We start from the raw sequence: 20,620 nt of genomic DNA, 5'->3' as shown, positions 1-20,620 counted from the left end.
AATGTTTAGGCCATAAGATGTTTTATAAAATTTGCCAAATTTCAATTCTATAGGAGTTATGGGTTTCGGATTTTTGATGCATTCTGTAACACAACCCATTTGAGATACTTTGCTTCAAACTGTTTACCCTATGGTGCACTGTTTTGGCCATTAATGGTAACAGGAATCAGAGTTTTAGTTGTATATAGATTAAAAATAATTTTTGAGAGAGTGTAAATGTTTTTTTGATGGTACAAGATGCTGATGGATCTACACTACTTATTTATTTGTTTGTTTGTTTGTTTATTTATTTATTTATTTATTTATTTATTTATTTATTTATTTATTTATTTATTTATTTATTTATTTATTTATTTATTTATTTATTTATTTATTATATCCTGTCTTTATGTTTTGTATAAATAACTCAAAGTGGCAAACATACCTAATCTTATTTCTGCCTCCTGTTTTGGGGTTGAGCTGAGAGAGAGAGATTGGCCCAATGCCACTTAGCTGGTTTTCATGGTTAAGGAAGGACTAAAACCCACAGTCTAGTTTCTAGCCTGGTGCCTTGACATAAGCCTTGATTATGCTATGTTACTGATTTTCTGTAAGTGCTAAATCAGGGGTGTCCAACCTTGGTAACGTTAAGCCTGGAGGACTTCAACTCCCAGAATTCCCCAGCCAGCAAAGCTGGCTAGGAATTCTGGGAGTTGAAGTCCTCCAGGCTTAACGTTACCAAGGTTGGACACCCCTGTGCTAAATGTTCAAATTTGGTGGTGATTAAAGTTGTTCCGATCCCTACCTAATTGACATAAATATAGAGCCAGTTTGGTTTAGTGGTTACGGCATCAGGCAAAAAATGGTAGACTTCAAGTCCTACTTTAGCCATAAAAGCCACAAAAGCCAGCAGGGTATCTTCAGGCCAATCTCTCTCAGCCTAACCCACCTCACAGAGCTTTTGTTGCAGAAAAAACAGGAAAACAAATATGTCTTGGATATTTGCCACTTTGAGTTATGTGAGAAAATAATAAAGGTAGGAAATAAAGTTTATATGACACATAGTAGGTTTATTTTTTTTAGGATGTGACATATCAATCCCATTTGATGATTATTGCATTATAAGGTTATTTTTATCCATTAGATTGCCAATTACAATTTTTAAATTGGTTAAACTGCAACTTTCAAATCCATTTTTTTTCTATTTTCTTAGATTTTGATGGATGCGTTGCCTTCTTGAAATATGGTGAAGAAAGCCTTCCCTTCACAGGACAACATAGCCTTGCTACCATATCTAAATCAGATTCCTCTGTGAAGATTGGCTGTCGTGGTCCCAACGTTTGTGCCAGCAATCCTTGTAGAGGAGAACTAATGTGCATTAACCAGTGGTATACGTATGAATGTGTTCATCCTGGAGCTTGTGCATCTAACCCCTGTCAGAATGGAGGTACTTGTGAACCTGATGAAAGAGCTGGATTTATTTGCAGTTGTCCAGAATCACACATTGGAGCAACATGTGAAATACTAGTTGTGTGCCTTGGTGTCATATGTGCCCAGGGACATGTATGCAAGGCAGGAATAAATGGTGCCTATGTATGTATCCCTCAGCTCTATCCAGCTGAACTTTCTTTACCACTGTGGGCTGTTCCAGCCATTGTGTGCAGCTGTGCTACTTTGTTGGCATTGCTTGTGCTTAGCTTGATCCTGTGCAATCAGTGCAAAGGAAAGAAGGCAAAAGTTCCAAAAGAGGAAAAGAAAACAAAGGAAAAGAAAAAGAAGGGCAGTGAGAACGATGCGTTTGATGATCCTGATAATATCCCGCCCTATGGTGATGATATGACCATCCGGAAGCAACCTGAAGGAAACCCGAAACCTGACATAATCGAAAGAGAAAATCCTTATCTCATATTTGATGAAACAGATATATCACACAACACAGAGACTATACCCAGTGCTCCTCTAGCTTCCCCAGAAGCAGAGATAGAACACTATGACATTGATAATGCAAGCAGTATAGCTCCTTCAGATGCAGACATCATTCAGCATTATAAGCAGTTCCGAAGTCATACTCCTAAATTTTCCATTCAGAGGCATAGTCCATTAGGATTTGCCAGACAGTCACCTATGCCCTTGGGAGCAAGTAGCTTAACCTACCAGCCTTCATATAGTCAAGGTCTAAGGACAACTTCACTAAATCATTCTGCTTGCCCTACACCAAACCATCTTTCTCGTCATAGTCCTGCTCCATTCTCCAAAGCATCCACTTTCTACAGAAATAGTCCAGCAAGGGAAATGCATCTTTCTATAAGAGAAGGGAGCCCTTTAGAAATGCACAATGATGTCTGCCAAACTGCTATCTTTAATTATCCCAGTAGACTAGGGAGAAGAAGCAAAAGTCCCCAAATGATGACCGGTCATAGTTCCAGGCCCGGAAGTCGCTTAAAGCAACCAATAGGACAAATTTCTCTTGAAAGTGGTCCTCCTGTAGGGCTTTCCATTGAAGAGGTAGAAAGACTTAACACTCCACGCCCTAGAAATCCGAGCATCTGCAGTGCTGATCATGGAAGATCTTCTTCTGAGGAAGACTGCAGAAGGCCTCTGTCAAGAACAAGAAATCCAGCTGATGGTATTCCAGCTCCAGAATCATCATCTGACAGTGATTCCCATGACTCTTTTACATGTTCTGAGATGGAGTATGATCGAGAAAAACCCATGGTGTATACTTCAAGAATGCCCAAACTTTCTCAAGTTAATGAATCAGATGCTGATGATGAAGACAATTATGGTGCTAGACTTAAGCCTAGGAGATATCCAGGCCGCAGAGGAGAAGGTGGTGGTCCTGTGGGTGCACAAGCACCTGCACCTGCATCCAGCATTAATGATACTTCCCCTTTAAAACTTGGACCACAAGGAGGGAACTTCAACTGGGACAACCTTTTGAACTGGGGCCCTGGATTTGGGCATTATGTAGATGTTTTTAAAGATTTGGCATCTCTTCCAGAAAAGACAGCAACAAATGTAAGTGAGGAGTGCAGAAATGGTACAACGCAACCAAAAGTTGGAGAAGCTGAACAGTATGTATAGAACTTCGTACTGACATTATCAAAATACATAAAGTACATAAAATACTCAAGACATTGTGTCAGTGTAGATAAAAAAGGACACACTTTGTTTTAGCCAGGGCCAGTGGTTAGACACATTTAAAATAATCACAACTATGCTGCTGAGAAGGACAAATACTTGTTGTTGTTGTTTTATTTAATTACAATTGGTTAAATTTGTTTCTATTGCATGCATTATATTTTCAAGCAAGATATATTTGGCATCTGGATCTTTATTCTTTATTTCTTGTTTGGTTTGTGATTTTTAAGTTAAGAATGATTAGCTCTAAAGATGATTGCAAAATGTTTTGTTGTGAGGGGCGTGTTTGTACACAAGTTGAATATGTTGTTTTGAAATGTAAAAATATCAACTATGTTGATTTGTTGAGAGAAGCAATTTTGCAGATGCTGAATGATGGAATGAAATTATTGTATTCTTCCTGAAACTATATTTCCTGTCCCTCGGTTGCTCAAATATGAATATTTCAAAGAATGATAAGCTTAAGCTTATTATTGATTTATGTTCAAGGGGTCCTGTTAACCAGTTCAAGCTAATGAGCACTTTAGGATTTCATTATTTTTGACAAGGATGTGTGAGAACTTCTGAATGATTTTTTTCCTTGTTTCCCCAAATTGCAGTATTTTTAGCTTGTATGGAAACTGATATACAGTACATTATAAAATTGAACAAACAACAGAGTTTATCGAACAGATAATGTGGTTTAATGCAAAGTGAGAATAGAAAACTGAGCTTTTTTGGTTCCAAATTAATACCAACTTTGGCTTGACAAACCACCCTATTGATATTTCAGTTCTGTCATCTGGACAAATGAGAAGATACTATAAGTAATAAAAATGATGACTCTAACTCACAGGGGGCATAAGTATTAAAAAGGCATATAGCACTATACTAAGTATTATTATGGTTATTATTCTAAGCACTGCTTCCTGCAGGATCTTTGAGTGATCTTTTTGTTACACTGCAGAGTATTATATGATAGAAGAATTTGAAATAAACATATTTATTAAAAGTATAAGTTGTTGCACTCTTGGAACAGGAGACCAGTTTTAAAAATGTACTCATAGTGCAGCCATAGAAGTGTCTACTCAAGATCAAGTTCCATCAAATTCAGCATGTATAAATTTGAAATATGGGCTGTAATTTCACTTCCTATCCTGGGGGGTTTAAAATCATCTGAACTTAATGAGATTTTTGAGTAGCTGTGTATGATTGCCCTATTAGTAATGCAATACAGATACTCTACTTTGGAAGATATACATGTGGAATCAGCTGTGAACAGCAGAAATAACTTTTATCTTTAAAATGCTTTGTGAAAATATGATAGCACAGTCTCTATCTGATGCTATTTTATGTATTTTAAAGACAAAAGCAGAAAGTTATGAATATTTGCATGCAACATTCTTTATTTGTATGATACATATATGTATTTTGCTCAGGTATTCATAACTGAGTATGAAGTTTATCTTAACAAGTTTATTCTAAGAATTGATCATGTAATAAGGGGAATCCTAAATGTCACTTATAAAAGATAATATTTTTAAACATCTCTGTTTTAAATTTGGGGGATGTATACAATGCCCTTATGTTTCCATGAAGCTTCTATTATACTGTGTAAAAAAATGTGAGTTTTTTTGTGGAGTGGGTTGTTTCTTGTTAATATTTTTCTTCGTTTCTTTCTTTCTGCCTGTTTCTTAATCTAAATTCTGTTTTTGGTATCAGTGTTTTCCTATACAGAATAGTTTTCTTGCTTTCAGGAAAAGTAAGAAAAATACTCTTTTTTACATTTGTTACTTCTGTAACATTCGTTTTTTCACATTTTGATAAAGTTGTAACAGACCATATGCTTTCTAAGTGTACAATGCCAATAATAGAATTAAAATATTTATTTAAAATATATTGTGTGCAGTAATGGAAACAAGTGCTAATGCAATTTTACAATGCAAATATGGCACCTCTAGCATATTTAAAGAGCACTAAGTTGTCAGTTTGGCTAAAGACCCAGAGACTTCTAGTTCCAATAACATGAGCTTCAGCCAATCACTGTCAGTCCTACAAAGAAGACAATGGAAAACCTTTGGGAAATCATGCAAAGAAAACTGGAGGGACTAGTCCAGCAGTCACCAGGGAACAAGATTGACTCCAAGGCACCCAAAAATAAAATTTAAAAAGCCCAGAGAAGAATTCCAGACAGTAGGCTATTATCCACTCATTAGTGCAACATTTACATGCAAAGAATATTAGTGAATAGAAAGCAACTTTATATATACCACATTCTGGACCAATATCATGAACTGTGATGAGTCACCTGAAGGTACAAGAAATATATATAAAGTTTGAGCTGGACAAAACCATATCCGTTAAGTGAGAATTTCCAGTGGAAAGTAGAAAAGCAACCTTTCTTTGGATTCAGTCTAAATTATTTGAACATCTATCTAGTAGTTGAAATGATCTTTCAATAATATTAATGCATCAGATAAACCAATAGCAAATTTCTATCATATTTCTTAGCTGTGTCATCTGATATACAGTCATATGAAAAAGAAAGTACACCCTCTTTGAGTTCTATGGTTTTACATATGGCTTTATAAGAATCATTAGCAGGTAAATCATTAAAAGTAGGTAAATAAAATCTCAGATGAACAACAACATATGACATATTAAACCATGTCATCATTTATTTTACAAAAAGGATCTGCTAAGGATCAGATGATTTTTTTTTCTATGTCCTGATACATAAAACCCTAGAACTCAAAAAGAGTGTACTTTCTTTTTCACATGACTGTATATGGTATATTGTAGTATACATTCATCACCAGTCCTGTTCAACTGCCTGACAAATAATGTGGCATCAGACAATTAGTCTAAAACCCAAACTGTGATGTGTCATCTAATATAAATCCTGTTATCATGGTTGACCAGATGCTAGGTACCTGGTAGAACTCCTGTTGATGGTACATATCATTTTTATTTATTGATTCCTACTCAACTTTACTGGATCTAAAATTTAGTATTTATTTAGAACAAACCTTTAGTACATTTCTGGTGAAAGACTGTGCCTGCATAGAGTTTATACCACTAGATGTAACAAATATTTGGCTAGCCAATTAATCTGCACCTGGTTTTTGAAAAGTTCAGGCAGTTAGTGATTGTCAACTTCCTATCTCTGACAATATATAGTAGTGGATAAATTAAACAGCAGGATATTATATATTCTGGTAATAATTTATAAAGAAAAATATCTTATCAGGATGTTGTTGAACATTACTATGTCATTGAAAGCTGGTGAGACAAAACAGTGTGCAGTTTCTGTATTTTTAAGAAATGGTGGATAGATTAACTGATCTATTTGCCTGGGACTTGTCAGTGGAGGTATTCAAGAAAAGAATAGACAGCCATTTATTAAGGATGGAATAAGGTCTCCTGCCTTGAGGTATTAAATATCTGTTTTAAAAAGTTGCTGTTTGGATCAAGTATTGTCGTCATAATACTGATTGTACAATGAACAAATGTTTTTGAAATTAACCCTAGGCATCATAAGACTTACGGTGTTCTGGAGAAAATCATCAATTTATATCAATTTACTGTACTTTGTTACAGGAAAAATATTCATGTTAGTATTGACTATATGAAATGTGTTTCTGCTTTTACATTCACAATACATGTATGTATTTTTATCTTGACTTCATATGTGAGCCAAACATATTTTTGCATTGAACTGCCCAATGAAGAGTGGAAATCCTAACAGTACTTGAAGAATGTATTTTTAGAGAGAATTTCCTTTAGAAAGATTTCTAGATCTGTATATAATAGCACTAACTTCAAAGATGAAGAGTAGACATATATGTGACAGCTAATTCCATCTGTTGTGAAAGTTTTCATCTGTTGCATTCAGTGCTCTCTAGTCTCAAATTTGCTTCCCAATGAGGTACATTTTACCCTAGAAATACATGATTTATTTAGTCTTCCTAACTCAAACTAATAGAGTTTTATAAGTTCAATTCCAATACTACATATGTTCAATATGAAGTATTAGATAATTCCCTCTTCTTGCATAAGCTTTGCTTATGTTCATAATTTTTCTTTTTCAGGCTATAAAGATACAATACAAAACAATAAAGATCAGTCTAAAAAGCTTTAAAAGTACAGCTTCCTAAAGTATTATATATTATATAGTTAATTATAGTAAATATTAAATATCATGAAAATAGGTTCATAATAGATCAAATGCATTAATGGTATTTTACAATTTGTGCAAACAAGGTTAAACATTACAACTAAACATGACTCTAAAGAACAAACATTAGAAGACAGTCAAAGAAGAATGAACTTAAGTTAAAAAATAATTTAACAGATGTGGAGAACATGACAGACTCATTTCTAATTTGCAGCCTACATTTTGGTTTCATCATGGCTTTAAACAAATATGAGAAAAATTCACCATTATATTGACTGGCCTTGACAAATTGGTTTTGCATCCAAATTATATAATGATCATTTAAGAATAAAGGAGCCAGTAAGTTCCACAATGAAAAAAATATAGACATATTACAATGTATCTATTCTCATCTAGCATAACTCCAACATAAGTACCAGAATAGATTCCAAAATATTGTCCAAGTTTTTTTTTTAAGAAATTGCCATTTTTCCCCTCAATATTGCATTATACAAGCAGCAGATGGCAGCAGATGGCCAGCATTGCTTGAGCTTGAAAGCTAAGCTGGGTGAAGCAGGTTAGTAGTTGGACGGGAGGCAAATTGAGACCATTAGGCTGTAAACTGTGTGAAGAAAAGGGACAAAAAAAATCCCTAAACACATCTAGGATTACATCATAGAAAGTGCCAAACAACGTTCATATTATCACCTGGAAAACAACAGTATGAATTCATTAAATCAGAATAGTTGAGTTTTATTGAAAGGAAACTAACTTTACGATTTCTAATATGTCTTTTTCAAGAGGTCTCCCTGGTACATAGTTCTATGAGAAAACATAAGAAAGTCAGTTAAGAAAATCAGGGCAAATGTAGGTTTCAACAGAAAAGTTAGTTTTTTGGTTGTTCATATGTTCAGGTAGCAATAGTTCACTTCCCATCCATGCTTTCTTTTTTATGGCTTCTTCCTCTGGACATCAAGATTTCTAAGAGAAAACTAGAATCATACCCAACAATGTCAAATAGCTAAAAGACAGTTTATTTAATTACATATCCCATACAAAGTGAATGAGCTTATCCATGAAGACGCATTTTATCACCGAAGAGATACATTCTCATTATTGAGGTAAAGAAGGCAAAATGATTCACGGGTGCCATCCATTGCTGACTAGAATTAGAAAATAATTTTGTGTATGTAGAAGTCTCCTCTTATCACTTTTTTCCAAAATCAAACACTACTTTGAAGGTTAGCATAATGCTATTATACTGTGGTTCTTTTGTTTCTTTTATCCAATTTTTGTACTATTTCTTACATCCAGGAGATCAATATTAAGCTATATATTGATAAGCTATATCAAATATACTTTTTTTCTCTATTATTTTATGCAGCTTGGTATTTAACATTCACTCTTCTAAATACAAACTTGGTAGCACTGGGAAGTAGCCCTGTAATCCTCAAGGGTAACAATAGCAGGGAAGAATGTTTTAATCATAACAGTACATCTTCCTTGTTACAGCTCCAAATTATTTTTTATATCTTGTGTTAGTTTCTGCCCTTCAGATCTATATTTTTTAAATACAAGTGCAAAGGATGACAAATAATATATATGCTTGCATGTATATCTGTATTCTTTGTGTAGTAAAAGCTTTTAAATATAATTTTATAGTGTCCTGTTTTGGAGGGAAAAAATCCTCATTTTTCTTCCTTATTTTCTCCTTTTCTATAAAAAAAAAAAATCTAGTGGAGCACAAGTTTCCAAGGCCCTAAATAATTGAGTCTGACAAGGTGTTTTTTTTTCCAGTGCAACTGAAGTTTTCTTTGCTTCATGATTTTAGTTGCTTCTGTTTTGACTTTATGATTTCCCATGATAGCTGTAATTGGATACGCACTAGGCAATTTGTTGTGTTTCAAATGACATTTAATACTAAAAAGAAACCAGCAACAAAGGACAGCAAGTGCATCAGAAAACAAGATCCTTTTCATTCCAACTATGACATAATTGAATCTGCAATTATCTAAGTGATATAATGTATTCTATGTTACTCTCTGCCTCCAATTTCAATAGTCAGTAGCTATCATTAGCTAAAGCAGTTTAATATGATCTTTTTTACTAAATAATAAATTTTATTCACAGAAGATAGTTGCTATCATGTAATCACTGGTTCAAGTAAAAATCATGCAACTGATCCAGAAATTAAAGGCAAACCAGTGTAGTACATGTTCCCTACATTATAGCAGTAGGAGAGAGGAAGGCAAGGACATTTTGTGAATTTATTAAACATAATAGCTCTTCAGACATTTCCCAAATTTAAGCAACTGTTTCAAATGGTTTCAGAACAACAATTTTCTGAAAGATAAATATACGTACATCAAATATAATTAGTGCCATCAAACTAGATCTAATATTTGATAACTGAATGGACAAATACTTTCTCAACTTGCCTTTGGTTAAAAAAATGTAGCTCTTCCAGGGTAGTCCAATAAATACTTTGACCCCATTCATATACTTTACCTAGTATTTCACTTTTTCAATTTCCCAGGGACATTTGCAGCAGTGGTCTCTCACTTCAAAGGAGATATGACCTAAGCACCAGAGCTCATTATAACAACATTGCCAAAAAGGGATTAAGAGTTGTAAATCTAATCTTACGAAGCTTCTCCTCCAGAAATATTGAATTGCTAACTAGAGCATACAAAACTTTTGGTAGACCAGTACTTGAATACAGCTCATCAGTCTGGAATCTGCACTGTATATCGGACATTAATACAATTGAGCGAATCCAGAAGTATTTCACAAGAAGAGTACTACACTCCTTTGCTTGCAACAGAATACCCTATATCACCAGGCTTGAGATTTTGGGCTTGGACAACCTTGAACTACACCGCTTGCACTGTATATCGGACATTAATACAATTGAGCGAGTCCAGAAGTATTTCACAAGAAGAGTACTACACTCCTTTGCTTGCAACAGAATACCCTATATCACCAGGCTTGAGATTTTGGGCTTGGACAACCTTGAACTACACCGCCTAGTTTAGACTTAGGTGTAACACACAAAATTATCTGCTACAATGTCCTACCAGTCAATGACTACTTCAGCTTCAACCACAACAATACAAGAGCACATTCCAGATACAAACTTAATGTAAACTACTCCAAACTTGATTGAAGAAAGTATGACTTCAGCAACAGAGAGGTCAATGCCTGGAATGCACTACCTGACTCTGTTGTTAAATCCTCTAACCCTCACTACTTTAACCTCAAACTATTCACTATTGACCTCACCCCATTCCTAAGAGATCTGTAAGGACGTGCATAAGTACACAATCACACCTACTGTCCCTGTCCTATTGTCTCTATTTATTCATACCTATTTCCTGTATTCTTACTCATGTTTATACTTATACCTATTAACTTGTAAGCGATTGACAAATCAAATAAATAAAATCAAATAATAAATAAATATGAGTCTGATTAGGCAAAGCTCCATTCCTTTTCAGCACATTGACAGGAATGATTGTTCAGTTACTAAGTTATGTCTACCATTCTGAAAACAATAGAACTCTCTACTTCTCTCAAGCTCGTCAAACTTGACTGCTAATTTTTTTGTTGAAAGATTGTATATTTCTGCTTGTTAATCATAATCTCAACAGAGTAGTCAATCTTTACTTGATGCATGTTTGACTGATTAGTTGATTGATTGTTTTTTTCTTATAGTCTATGGTATTTTCTACCTCCATATGCATTACTCAAAAGTATGTTTTTTCTCCCGTTTTTTAAGAGTCTACTTTCACAACTATGAATTATTGTTATTTCTCTAATTATTCTGGGCTGTGATAAAAATAGTTCTATTTTCTATCAACCTGCATACATTTTCAATTAATATTATATTTATGTATTCTGGAGACAAAAGAAACCATTCTTAATTATTTCTTCTTAAGTTTTATTGACATATTTTTGTTTTTTAACATTTAACAGTAACCCATTTTTATTTTCATAATTATCTTTTATAACATGTTTTAACTTTCAACTAATGGTGTCATCTGCATGGATTGTTTTCTTAACATGTAGACTTCCAGTTTTGAATAGAATTCTGCTGTCTTTTAATATATTTGTTGGATAAATTAATTAGGTGTGGAAACAACATGTATCATTATTTTACACCTTTTGGTGTTTATCCATGTTCAATTTTTGTATTAGTTTCTTGTACAGTATAAGGACTTCAAAAACATAATGAAATATATTTCATGTATCATATAAAACTGAACACAGTACTTCCCAGAGTGGTCTTACAGCAAATAGGACCATAGCTCAGAAATATGTATATATGGTATTTCTTCTTCATATCATATTTGTAGACTATTCTATGCCTTTGGTGGATATTTTCTATAAATAATTCATCAGTCTTGCATCAAATAATAAAGTTGTACCTATTAGTCTGATAAGTTATTTACAATCACCATGCACCTTTCATTCATTGAACTGACACTTCTGGTTTTCCCACAATTAAAAATATTAATATTTAGTATAAATTGGGCTGGAGAGAAGTATTGTCAATTTCCAAGTCACTGTTTTTTAATAATTTGTTTTTAAATATTGAATGAATAATCAAATAAGCATCTAAGAAAAATTCTAGTCAAAATCTGAATAAAATGCATCAGAATAAGAAAGAACTTTTGTAGAATTATTGTAAACAAATGAGCATTATTTAATTATTCAGAATGTATGTGTTGGGTTGTTATTTATAGAATTTAAATTATCAGAATATCTCAAACTTTTTGGAAAAATACGATTATTTAAAGATTCATGACAAGGCCAAATTATATAAAGTTCCCTTTTTAAATCAATTTATAATATTCTAATGTTCATTCTCTTAGGAAATTTCTATAGAATAAGGTACATAAATTCTACATGAATCTCAGTACTAAGAACTGTTTGCAAAGATATAAGTTTTGCAGAGATAAAACGAAAGGTTTAATGTAAACTAAATATAGGCATATTAGCTTTTATTTTTTATTAATAATTTTTATTACTATGTCTTAATTTTCTAAACATTGCTTAAAATTTGTTATTATGAGTAGTGTGATGAGAATATAAATACTATATTTGTGCAAAAAATTAAAATGCATATAATTTGTGGCATGTTTGATATTTAAAATGTGTGTTGAAGAATCTTGTGTTTAAAAATATGTAGCAAGGAAACAATATAAATTGAAAAGGTATTAATAAATGGATAGTGATTTTTTTTTAAAAAAAACTATATCTCTAAATCCAGAAACAAAATAATTCTTCAATAATGTGGATGCCAAATTTGAATAAATTTATTCTGATTCATGTACTCTTTCCTTTGACCAAATCAGTAAACCATAGATAGGCCTTAGTCAGTTAAAATGTTTGCTTGGAACATGATATCAAAACGTATTTTAACTACAGTAGGATCTCTCTCGTTATAATTGTTTCTTCAAATAATTTTGGTTTCCTAATCAAGTTTTCTGCTAAATCTGTGCAGTTTCAAGGCAATTAATCTAAATAATGCTGCGATTATAAGATCACTCAAAGGGAGTGTGTTTGGGGGTTTGCAGTGGCACTTAGCTCTTGAAAGTATGAAAGACTCTGTGTTTCCACAGCTGCAGCCTGCTATAAAAGATGCTGTGCCATTCTTTTATTCCTCTTGCTGGAAAAAATAAATTGCATCCAAGTGACCTAGATTTCTACTAGGGACCTTGTTTCTTGATTATCATGATCTCATGACTAGACAGAAGCAAGATTCAAATTGCCTACTGAGCACATTTACTTTTATTGGGGGGGGGGGGAATGTTCTCAGAGTTTGCCAAGATTGCAAACTGATACAGCAAACTAAAGTCAGCAAGAAAAAGAAAACCACACACACAGATTCCAGAGTGAAGCCACCGTAAATCAAACCATTAAACTACATGTGGTCAAATGCTTGTTTCATGACTACTTTGTCTCATCTTACAAACTCCTCTCCCTCCCTCCCACCATCCACTGCATGAACACTGAAAAAATAAGTATTTTGAAATCTTTTGGGATATTCAAAAAGGGAAAGAATGAAAAAATAATGGAATATAATATAATCCAGAAGTATTTCTTTGAGCCTATTTTGACATACTTGTCTTTATTATTGTGTAGACTGCTAAGAATCATTGTATAGAAGTTGCCCCTAAAGTGGTTCCCTATATTTATAAAATAATTTAGCCCACTGAATTGAATCCCTTGTTCAGGCCAGGAATCACAAGAAATAAAGGATTGAAAGCTAACTCCACCATTTGAGTTACATGATGAAACTGGTCTTGTGCATTGGGAAATATTTTTTATTTCTCCTAATGTTTGGTGTGAATCTATCTGCCTGTTATCTAATTTTATTATTTATTAAGTTTGAATACTACTCAATTATAACTGACTTTGGGCAGCTCATAACAATAAATAACATAAAACACCAGAATACAAAAATTAACCAAACAAATTACAAAAATAACTACAAAATAATCATAAGAGGGCAATTCAACAACAAAGAAAATATAAAATATCACAAACAGGATGATGATGATGCAGTCCAAGGCCTGGGTAAATAGCCAAATTTTCCAGACTTTTATCAGAATGGGAGCCATATGGATCTCAGATGAGACCTCATTCCAGGAAGCTAGTATTGCTATGAAGATGCACTTCTGGATACCAAAAGACAATACTTGTTAATTGAAACACACTTACTTTGTCAGATCATACAGAACAAGCAGAAACCAAAGAATCAGGAGATCCTCTAAACAGTTTTGTCCCATGTCATGTAGTACTTTGCAGTAGATATGCATCATATCTGGAAGGTGGCCTATTATTCTGTGTTCTAGAGAATTAGGTTTCAAGTTTCTTTTAGGTGACTTACTTGTACATATCTCAAGATGCTACCATATTACCTTCATTCTTTTTATCTTACAGTTTAATATTTCCATTTATTTCATTCTTTTTCCTTATGTATTAATTTCCAGTCTCTTGCTGCCCTTCCCTGGACCTGCTCCAATTTCTTTGATAAACTGTTCAAGATGGGATCTTGCCAACTGGAGTAAAGCAGAGCTATTATTTCTCATGATTTCTGTTGATGCAGCTTAAAACTGCATTCTCCTCTTTTCTTCTTTTAGCTACATTACATATGCTAATGTACATTCCAAGTTTGTTTTCACAAGAACTGTTAACAAGCTAAATATTAGAAGAACCAGTTCATTCAAACTGGTTCATTTATAGAAATGTACATGGATTCAGAAATGCAAAATGTATAGTTTTGTCAATTCAATTCAGGACATCCTTGCTAAGTGACCACAATTACATTGCTAAGCATTACAGTTGTTATGCAGTTTTCAACACTGTTGTAACTATAAATGATCGCTAAACAAGGCAAACAGTAACTACCTATTTAGCACTTAATTGTTAAAAGATTTTGAAAGATGCAGATACATAGTTTCTCTGTACTACTTTAGTCTTTCCACATCTTCAATGTCATTGTATTCAGACAGGTAGTTTGAAGAAGAACTATCTTCATGATCAAATAAATGAAATTATAAATATTAAATATTATTGCCTTAGAATAACAAGGTTGAAATGGGATAGAATTGCAGGAAGTCTGCATGGCCATCTTCCTACCCATTTTGTTCTAATAAAAGCTGCATCATCTTTGAAGATGGTTTATGTGTCTTTATAAAATAAGGAACACATTAAGAATGTAAACAATAGAAGTCGAGGAAATCTGCTATGTGTTATACAAATGTATGTAATATGTTATTAATCCTCAAGTTTTGACCACTTGTTTAGAGAATGTTCAAAATTATGACAACACTGAAAAAAAATCACTGAAAAAAAGTTACTTACAATCAGATCTCACATTTACAACTATCACAGTGTTTCTGTGGTCAGGTAACTTGCACTTGGCAACTGGTTTACATGTTACAGTTTATGTTGCGGTCATGTAATTGCCACTATCAGCAAACTCAATGAAAAAGCCAGCAGTGAAGATCATAAGCTATGATCATGTTATGCACTCCTTAAATACTGTAGTTATTTCCTTAACAATCATAAGCAAAAAGGTTGTAAAATCAGATGCAGTCACTGCAATGACTGCACCATTTAATAATAAATTTTCTAACCTCAATGTGGTCGTAAGTCGAGCACTACCTGTACATTTTTAACACATTCACCTTATTCATGTAGAAGAAACAGAATGTGTATCTTCTCTGACCTTGTTCTTGCAATGCAGAATCCCTACTGTGAGGGTTAAAGTCTGTGGTTGTATTGTAATCTTACTTGACAGATGCAGTTCAAAAACTTTGCATGATTGGGAAATGTAGGGCAATCAAGATGCTTGATGTCATGAATGACTGTAACTACATTCAGCTTAAGAGGATTACACATTAGTTTCTGGACTTCCCATCCCTAAGGGAAGGGGACTACAATGCAGCAGGATGGGCCTTCTGCACTGTATATATTTCTTCAACTCTGTATGTTTTGGAATCCAAATTTCTGAAAAGGCAAAGCAGTGAAGTATAATTAAATGGAAAGTCTAATCAGCACTCTCCATTTTCAATTAGTGAAGGAAAGATGATTATATTGTACTTAAAAGATTATGTATGATTAGGCAGTCAATGTAACACTATATTGCACAGAAATCTGATTGTCTGACATAATTCTAAAACACATCAGGAATATTTTGTAGTTCTTAAAAGGTACATTTTTGCATGTATAAAGGCAATTAATTTGGTATTTTTGGAACAAATTGACACATGGAAATCTGTTCAGTAGAAGAGAAACCAGTTAAGAATCTAGTGCAGACCAATTCAGAATGCATCCTGCTGTTTTATTGGCAAAGAACTATAGTATGTGTGTTTTCTTTTGCCTTAACAATGGGCTTATAGCCTAAGTGTAAAGATTCAATTTGTATTACAAGGAAGAATCAACAGGCCAGACTGTAAGCCCCTAAAAAAACCTCAAACTCAAAATATGAACACTAAACTATTAAATTTTTAAAACTGAATCAATTTTGAACAATGTATCACTTTAATCTGGGTCCAATTCATATGATATAATTAATTGGAAGACTAATATTAATAAACAATGTTAATAAACTGATTTTTTTTATGTTACAGAAGACCAAGCAGCCTGCAAGTCATGTTCATGTTTATTATGATGCAGTAATTGGCTCCTTCAGAATCACTGTAGAATTTTATTTTATTTTATTTTTTTAATAGATCAGATTAGGACTCAACATTATTATTTATCAAATCAGTAAAACAAACAAACAAAGTGAAACAAAACAGTAGCATCCTAACAACAACAAAAAAGAACAAAATAGTGTGCAAAAAAAGAAGAAAAAGTGATAAATTAAATTTTACATTTAACATGTGGGATCCATCCTGGCTGGATGCTGAAAGAAAATAAAAAGTAGTAAATTCTCCTTCACTTTTTCACACACACAAACACACGCACAATAGAAGAAAGAAGAAAAAGCAGTCAACAGATTGAGTTAAATATTACACTAATCTTCAAAACCTTCTGTTAATCTTCCACAAATGGTTTCCAATTTCTTATAAAGCTTCTAGTTCATTATCTCTAATCAAAGCAGTTAATTTCACCATCTCTTCTAATTCAGTGAATTTCAAAATTTGTTCTTCAACAATCAGCATCTCTTTTTCTTTCCAGTGTTTGGCAAGTACAATCCTCGCAGCCATCACTATGTGAAGGAATTTCACTCCTAATTATAATGGCTTGTCCATTATACCTAAAAGAAAAGCTTCTTTAATATTTGAATCTTAAATATTTTTTACATTGGCATGCTATGTTTATCTAGTATGTTTTCACATACTGCAAGACTACCACATATGATAAAATGAACCTGGATTTTGACTACATTTCTAGCACTTATTAGAAATCCCTATATACATTTTCTCTAGTCTATCTGGGTCAAGTAAAATACATCATTTTATAAAAGTTTTCTTTCAAACTATAATTTAATGTAAATTTTAGTCCATTCTCCCATTTATCTAACATTATATTATACTCAAAAAAAATTGTCCATTTCCCTCTTAACATATTCATCTTCTATTCATCTTGTAACATTTTATATACTTTAGAAATCAATCTCCAGAATATAAATTATTATTTAGTCAGATTTAGTTTCTGTGAAAATAAAACTTTTTCTCAATCAAATTTAAATCTTTTAAAAATTCTGTAATAATTAAATCAATCACATGCAAATCATTCACTTTCTAATTGCTGTCTTGTATTTATCATAAATCCCTCTTGAAATATCAACAAGTCTCTTTTTTTTCTTAAAAGAGTTCCAGCAAAATTGATCTTTTAAAAGTTGGTATTTCCTTTTTACCTTTTGTATAAATAGAAATGTGTAGGAAAAGGATTTATATAGAAATTATTTTTTCTTAAGAAAAGGAGAATTTAGTTTACCTCCATGGTCTTTAAGATAGCTGTTGTTGTCACAACAAAAATATGCATAGTTGTCACTCTTAAGCAATTTTCAATAGTCTGTTACTATGTTACAAGCAACAATTGGTGATTTATACATGATTATATGTGGATTTGCTTGAGATATCTAGGCAATAGAGGCAGCTATTTCAGTCATCCACAAGAAATTGATAACCAAGAGTTTAAAAAAGCCAGGAGTCAAGGTAAGGTATCTTTAAAATAATGAAATGTGATTTTATGACACAAGTTCCAGCATGAGGGACAGTTTTGGGCCTAGGCAATCTAGGCATCATATTTTAGTGGTCCCAAAATTTGGAAGATTTCCAAAATATCTATATAGGTATAGAATCCGATAATCTGTTTTTAAAAGACACCCGCAAAGTTGATAGAATGGTAGTGAGGAGTTCATAAACTTGTTGTAAATCACACACAGACACAGACACAGCTATGGACCTTTAGGAAGCTGATATTATTACTAAAGCAAGACAAAGGTCTTATAGGGAGATATTGAACAAGAAAGTCATATATATATCAGTTTATCAAAAAAATGTAATAGCACACTGAATTGCTGAATTGTTACCATTTGACAACAGCAGGTACTAATGTGATTAAAATAATTTATTTTGATTTACAGAAGGTGGAAATGTCAAAGAAAAGGAAAAATGTTCTTCAAATTGAATGATAAGTCAAACCATAAGAAGCGCCAGTATATAACTTTGTCTAGAGGGCTAATATGTATCAAGCTGGATATGGTATTAGGTGTGGTATTGCAACACTAATGTAAAAGAGACAGAGTTTGCATCACAATCTTGCAATGCACATTTCATCATTTTCTTCCTATCTCCCTGTGGATTCCCAGGCTATAAGAATCTATTTTATTTCTTATTTATAAAATGTCTATCTTTCATTTTGTTCATAAGGCATAAAAGAAAGACATTTAAAATCTTATAAAATTCTTAAGATTACTATTATCACTATTAAAACTAACTGAAACGGAATAGGCCTTGACTTCTTTCCTGAAAGTAGAAAACATGCAGCTCCCAATGGAATGTTTTTTATTGCTTGGGGACAATACAGTTGTGCTCAATGAATAAATACCAGAAAATAAAGAGGATTTTTTTAAAAAAAAACTATTTTAATGACTTTAATGTCCAGAATGGTTCATATCAAGAATGAAATTGACACTTTAATTTGGAAAGAATTAACAACTTTTCTGTAAGTGTTCCAACAAAATAATAATATGTATTTTCTTGAGGAATAATACATTTAAGGAGTAGGACCAGTAATATTAGTAGTCATCTTTGTGATTTAGGATTAAATTAGTGTTGTGCAGAAAAAAATATTAATCTTGAACCTTGGTGGCACAGTGTTTAGAATGGAGTACTGCAGGCTACTTCTGCTGACTGCCGGCTGCCTTCAATTTGGCAGTTTGAATCTTACCAGACTCAAGGTTGACTCAGCCTTCCATCCTTCCGAGGTCCGTAAAATAAGGACCCAGATTGTTGTGGCAATATGCTGACTCTGTAAACCACTTAGAGAGGGCTGTAAAGCACTGTGAAGCAGTATATAAGTCTAAGTTCTGTTGCTATTGCTAATGAAAGAAAATTTGTTTCTTTCAAAGAAGAAAATAAGCTCACTAAAATTATCATGAAAAGTAACATTCAAGGATTTGTTTAAAAAGTGAACTGTAGCTTTTCTACAGTTTACAGTCTTTACTTTCTGTCTTTTAGGAAAGATGCAAGATAACTGTCATAATTTGTTTTGTATTTTGCTTTATTTTTATAATGAGAAGTATAGGCAGGGTGGTTTCTGAAATTAATTCTGTAGTACTATGATTGCATATCAGCATTATAGATATTGTTATAGAAAGAACAAGATGTGCATGTTGGAGAGAATTTAAATACTTGAGAATTTGTGCATACATTGAATTATCATCTCAACCAAAGTCAAAGGAAGTTATACAGTACATATTTTCATGGATATTGCTTATTGGTGAAAAAACTTCCAGAAGCTCTATACAAAACAATGAATATGTACTGATAGTTTGCTAGCCATATTCCTAATTGAATATCTACTATAAAGATGCTAACAAAATGTAAACACCAGCACACATTTATAATCTTAAATAGTGCTATGAAGACATAACTTCACTAATTAGGTAAAACTATCTTCTACATCTTTGTCAAAAACAACAAAAACTCCAGAATTTAACCCACTAGTATTTTCTCCTGGGAAGCTTCTTTGCTTAGCATTTAATTGCTGTTTATTATACCCTTTCAGGGTTTCTTCTTCTTCTTTTAAGCTCTCATTTTGTGGTAAAGCTATGATTTATCTCCATTACTTCCCTATGGGAACTTTATGAGTCTATTCCTCTGTCCAGAGTAAACAATGTGCAAATTACCCCCTTAATCCAATGTATTTGATTGCTGTGCTAGTTGAACTTAATTCTGCTACACTGATAATCCAATTTTGATAAAATAAAGTCAATAGGAAATACTTCACCTAGTACAAAGGGATACTAATTATATTCCAGAATTTAGCCCTGAAATATTTCAGTATGACAGAGATATTCAATATAAAAAATAACTATTATTATAACAATTATAATAATACATTATAACAAAAGATATAATGTAATGATGCCTACATTATCCCCTGGTTGGTTAGGGTTAGGATAGTAACTAAAACATATTTTACTATGGCATCAGATGCCAATCTTCGTTGTAGCAGCAAGTTTGGAATTTCACAATGTAGGCTTATTTTTTATATCTGGCAAGCAGGGCAAATTTCAATGTTTTCCTTCCTTCCTTCTGTCAATCTTGGTTTTCCTTGTGATGTTGGATAAATATTGCTCTGATTAAAATCAGGCAAATATTTTTGGTTGTATGT

The 20,620-nt window shown here is 32.8% G+C and overlaps 1 protein-coding gene across 1 annotated transcript in view; it reads left to right on the top strand.

Moving 5' to 3' along the window:
• FAT4 (FAT atypical cadherin 4) overlaps positions 1–5,895 on the top strand; it is a 113,137-nt gene extending 107,242 nt beyond the window's left edge. Inside the window, exon 17 of the mRNA XM_026667024.2 lies at positions 1,193–5,895. Within this exon, the coding sequence (XP_026522809.2) occupies positions 1,193–3,063 (1,871 nt within the window). The 3' untranslated portion in view covers positions 3,064–5,895. The remainder of the gene's footprint in view (positions 1–1,192) is intronic.
• The last annotated feature ends 14,725 nt before the right edge of the window (positions 5,896–20,620 follow it).

This window comes from Notechis scutatus, chromosome 4, assembly GCF_049901735.1.
Source record: "Notechis scutatus isolate UNSWTSFEM ecotype Mainland chromosome 4, rNotScu1.2, whole genome shotgun sequence".
Taxonomy (NCBI): domain Eukaryota; kingdom Metazoa; phylum Chordata; class Lepidosauria; order Squamata; family Elapidae; genus Notechis; species Notechis scutatus.
Note: the sequence above shows the minus strand (reverse complement) of the source record. Positions and strands in the feature narration are given on the sequence as shown.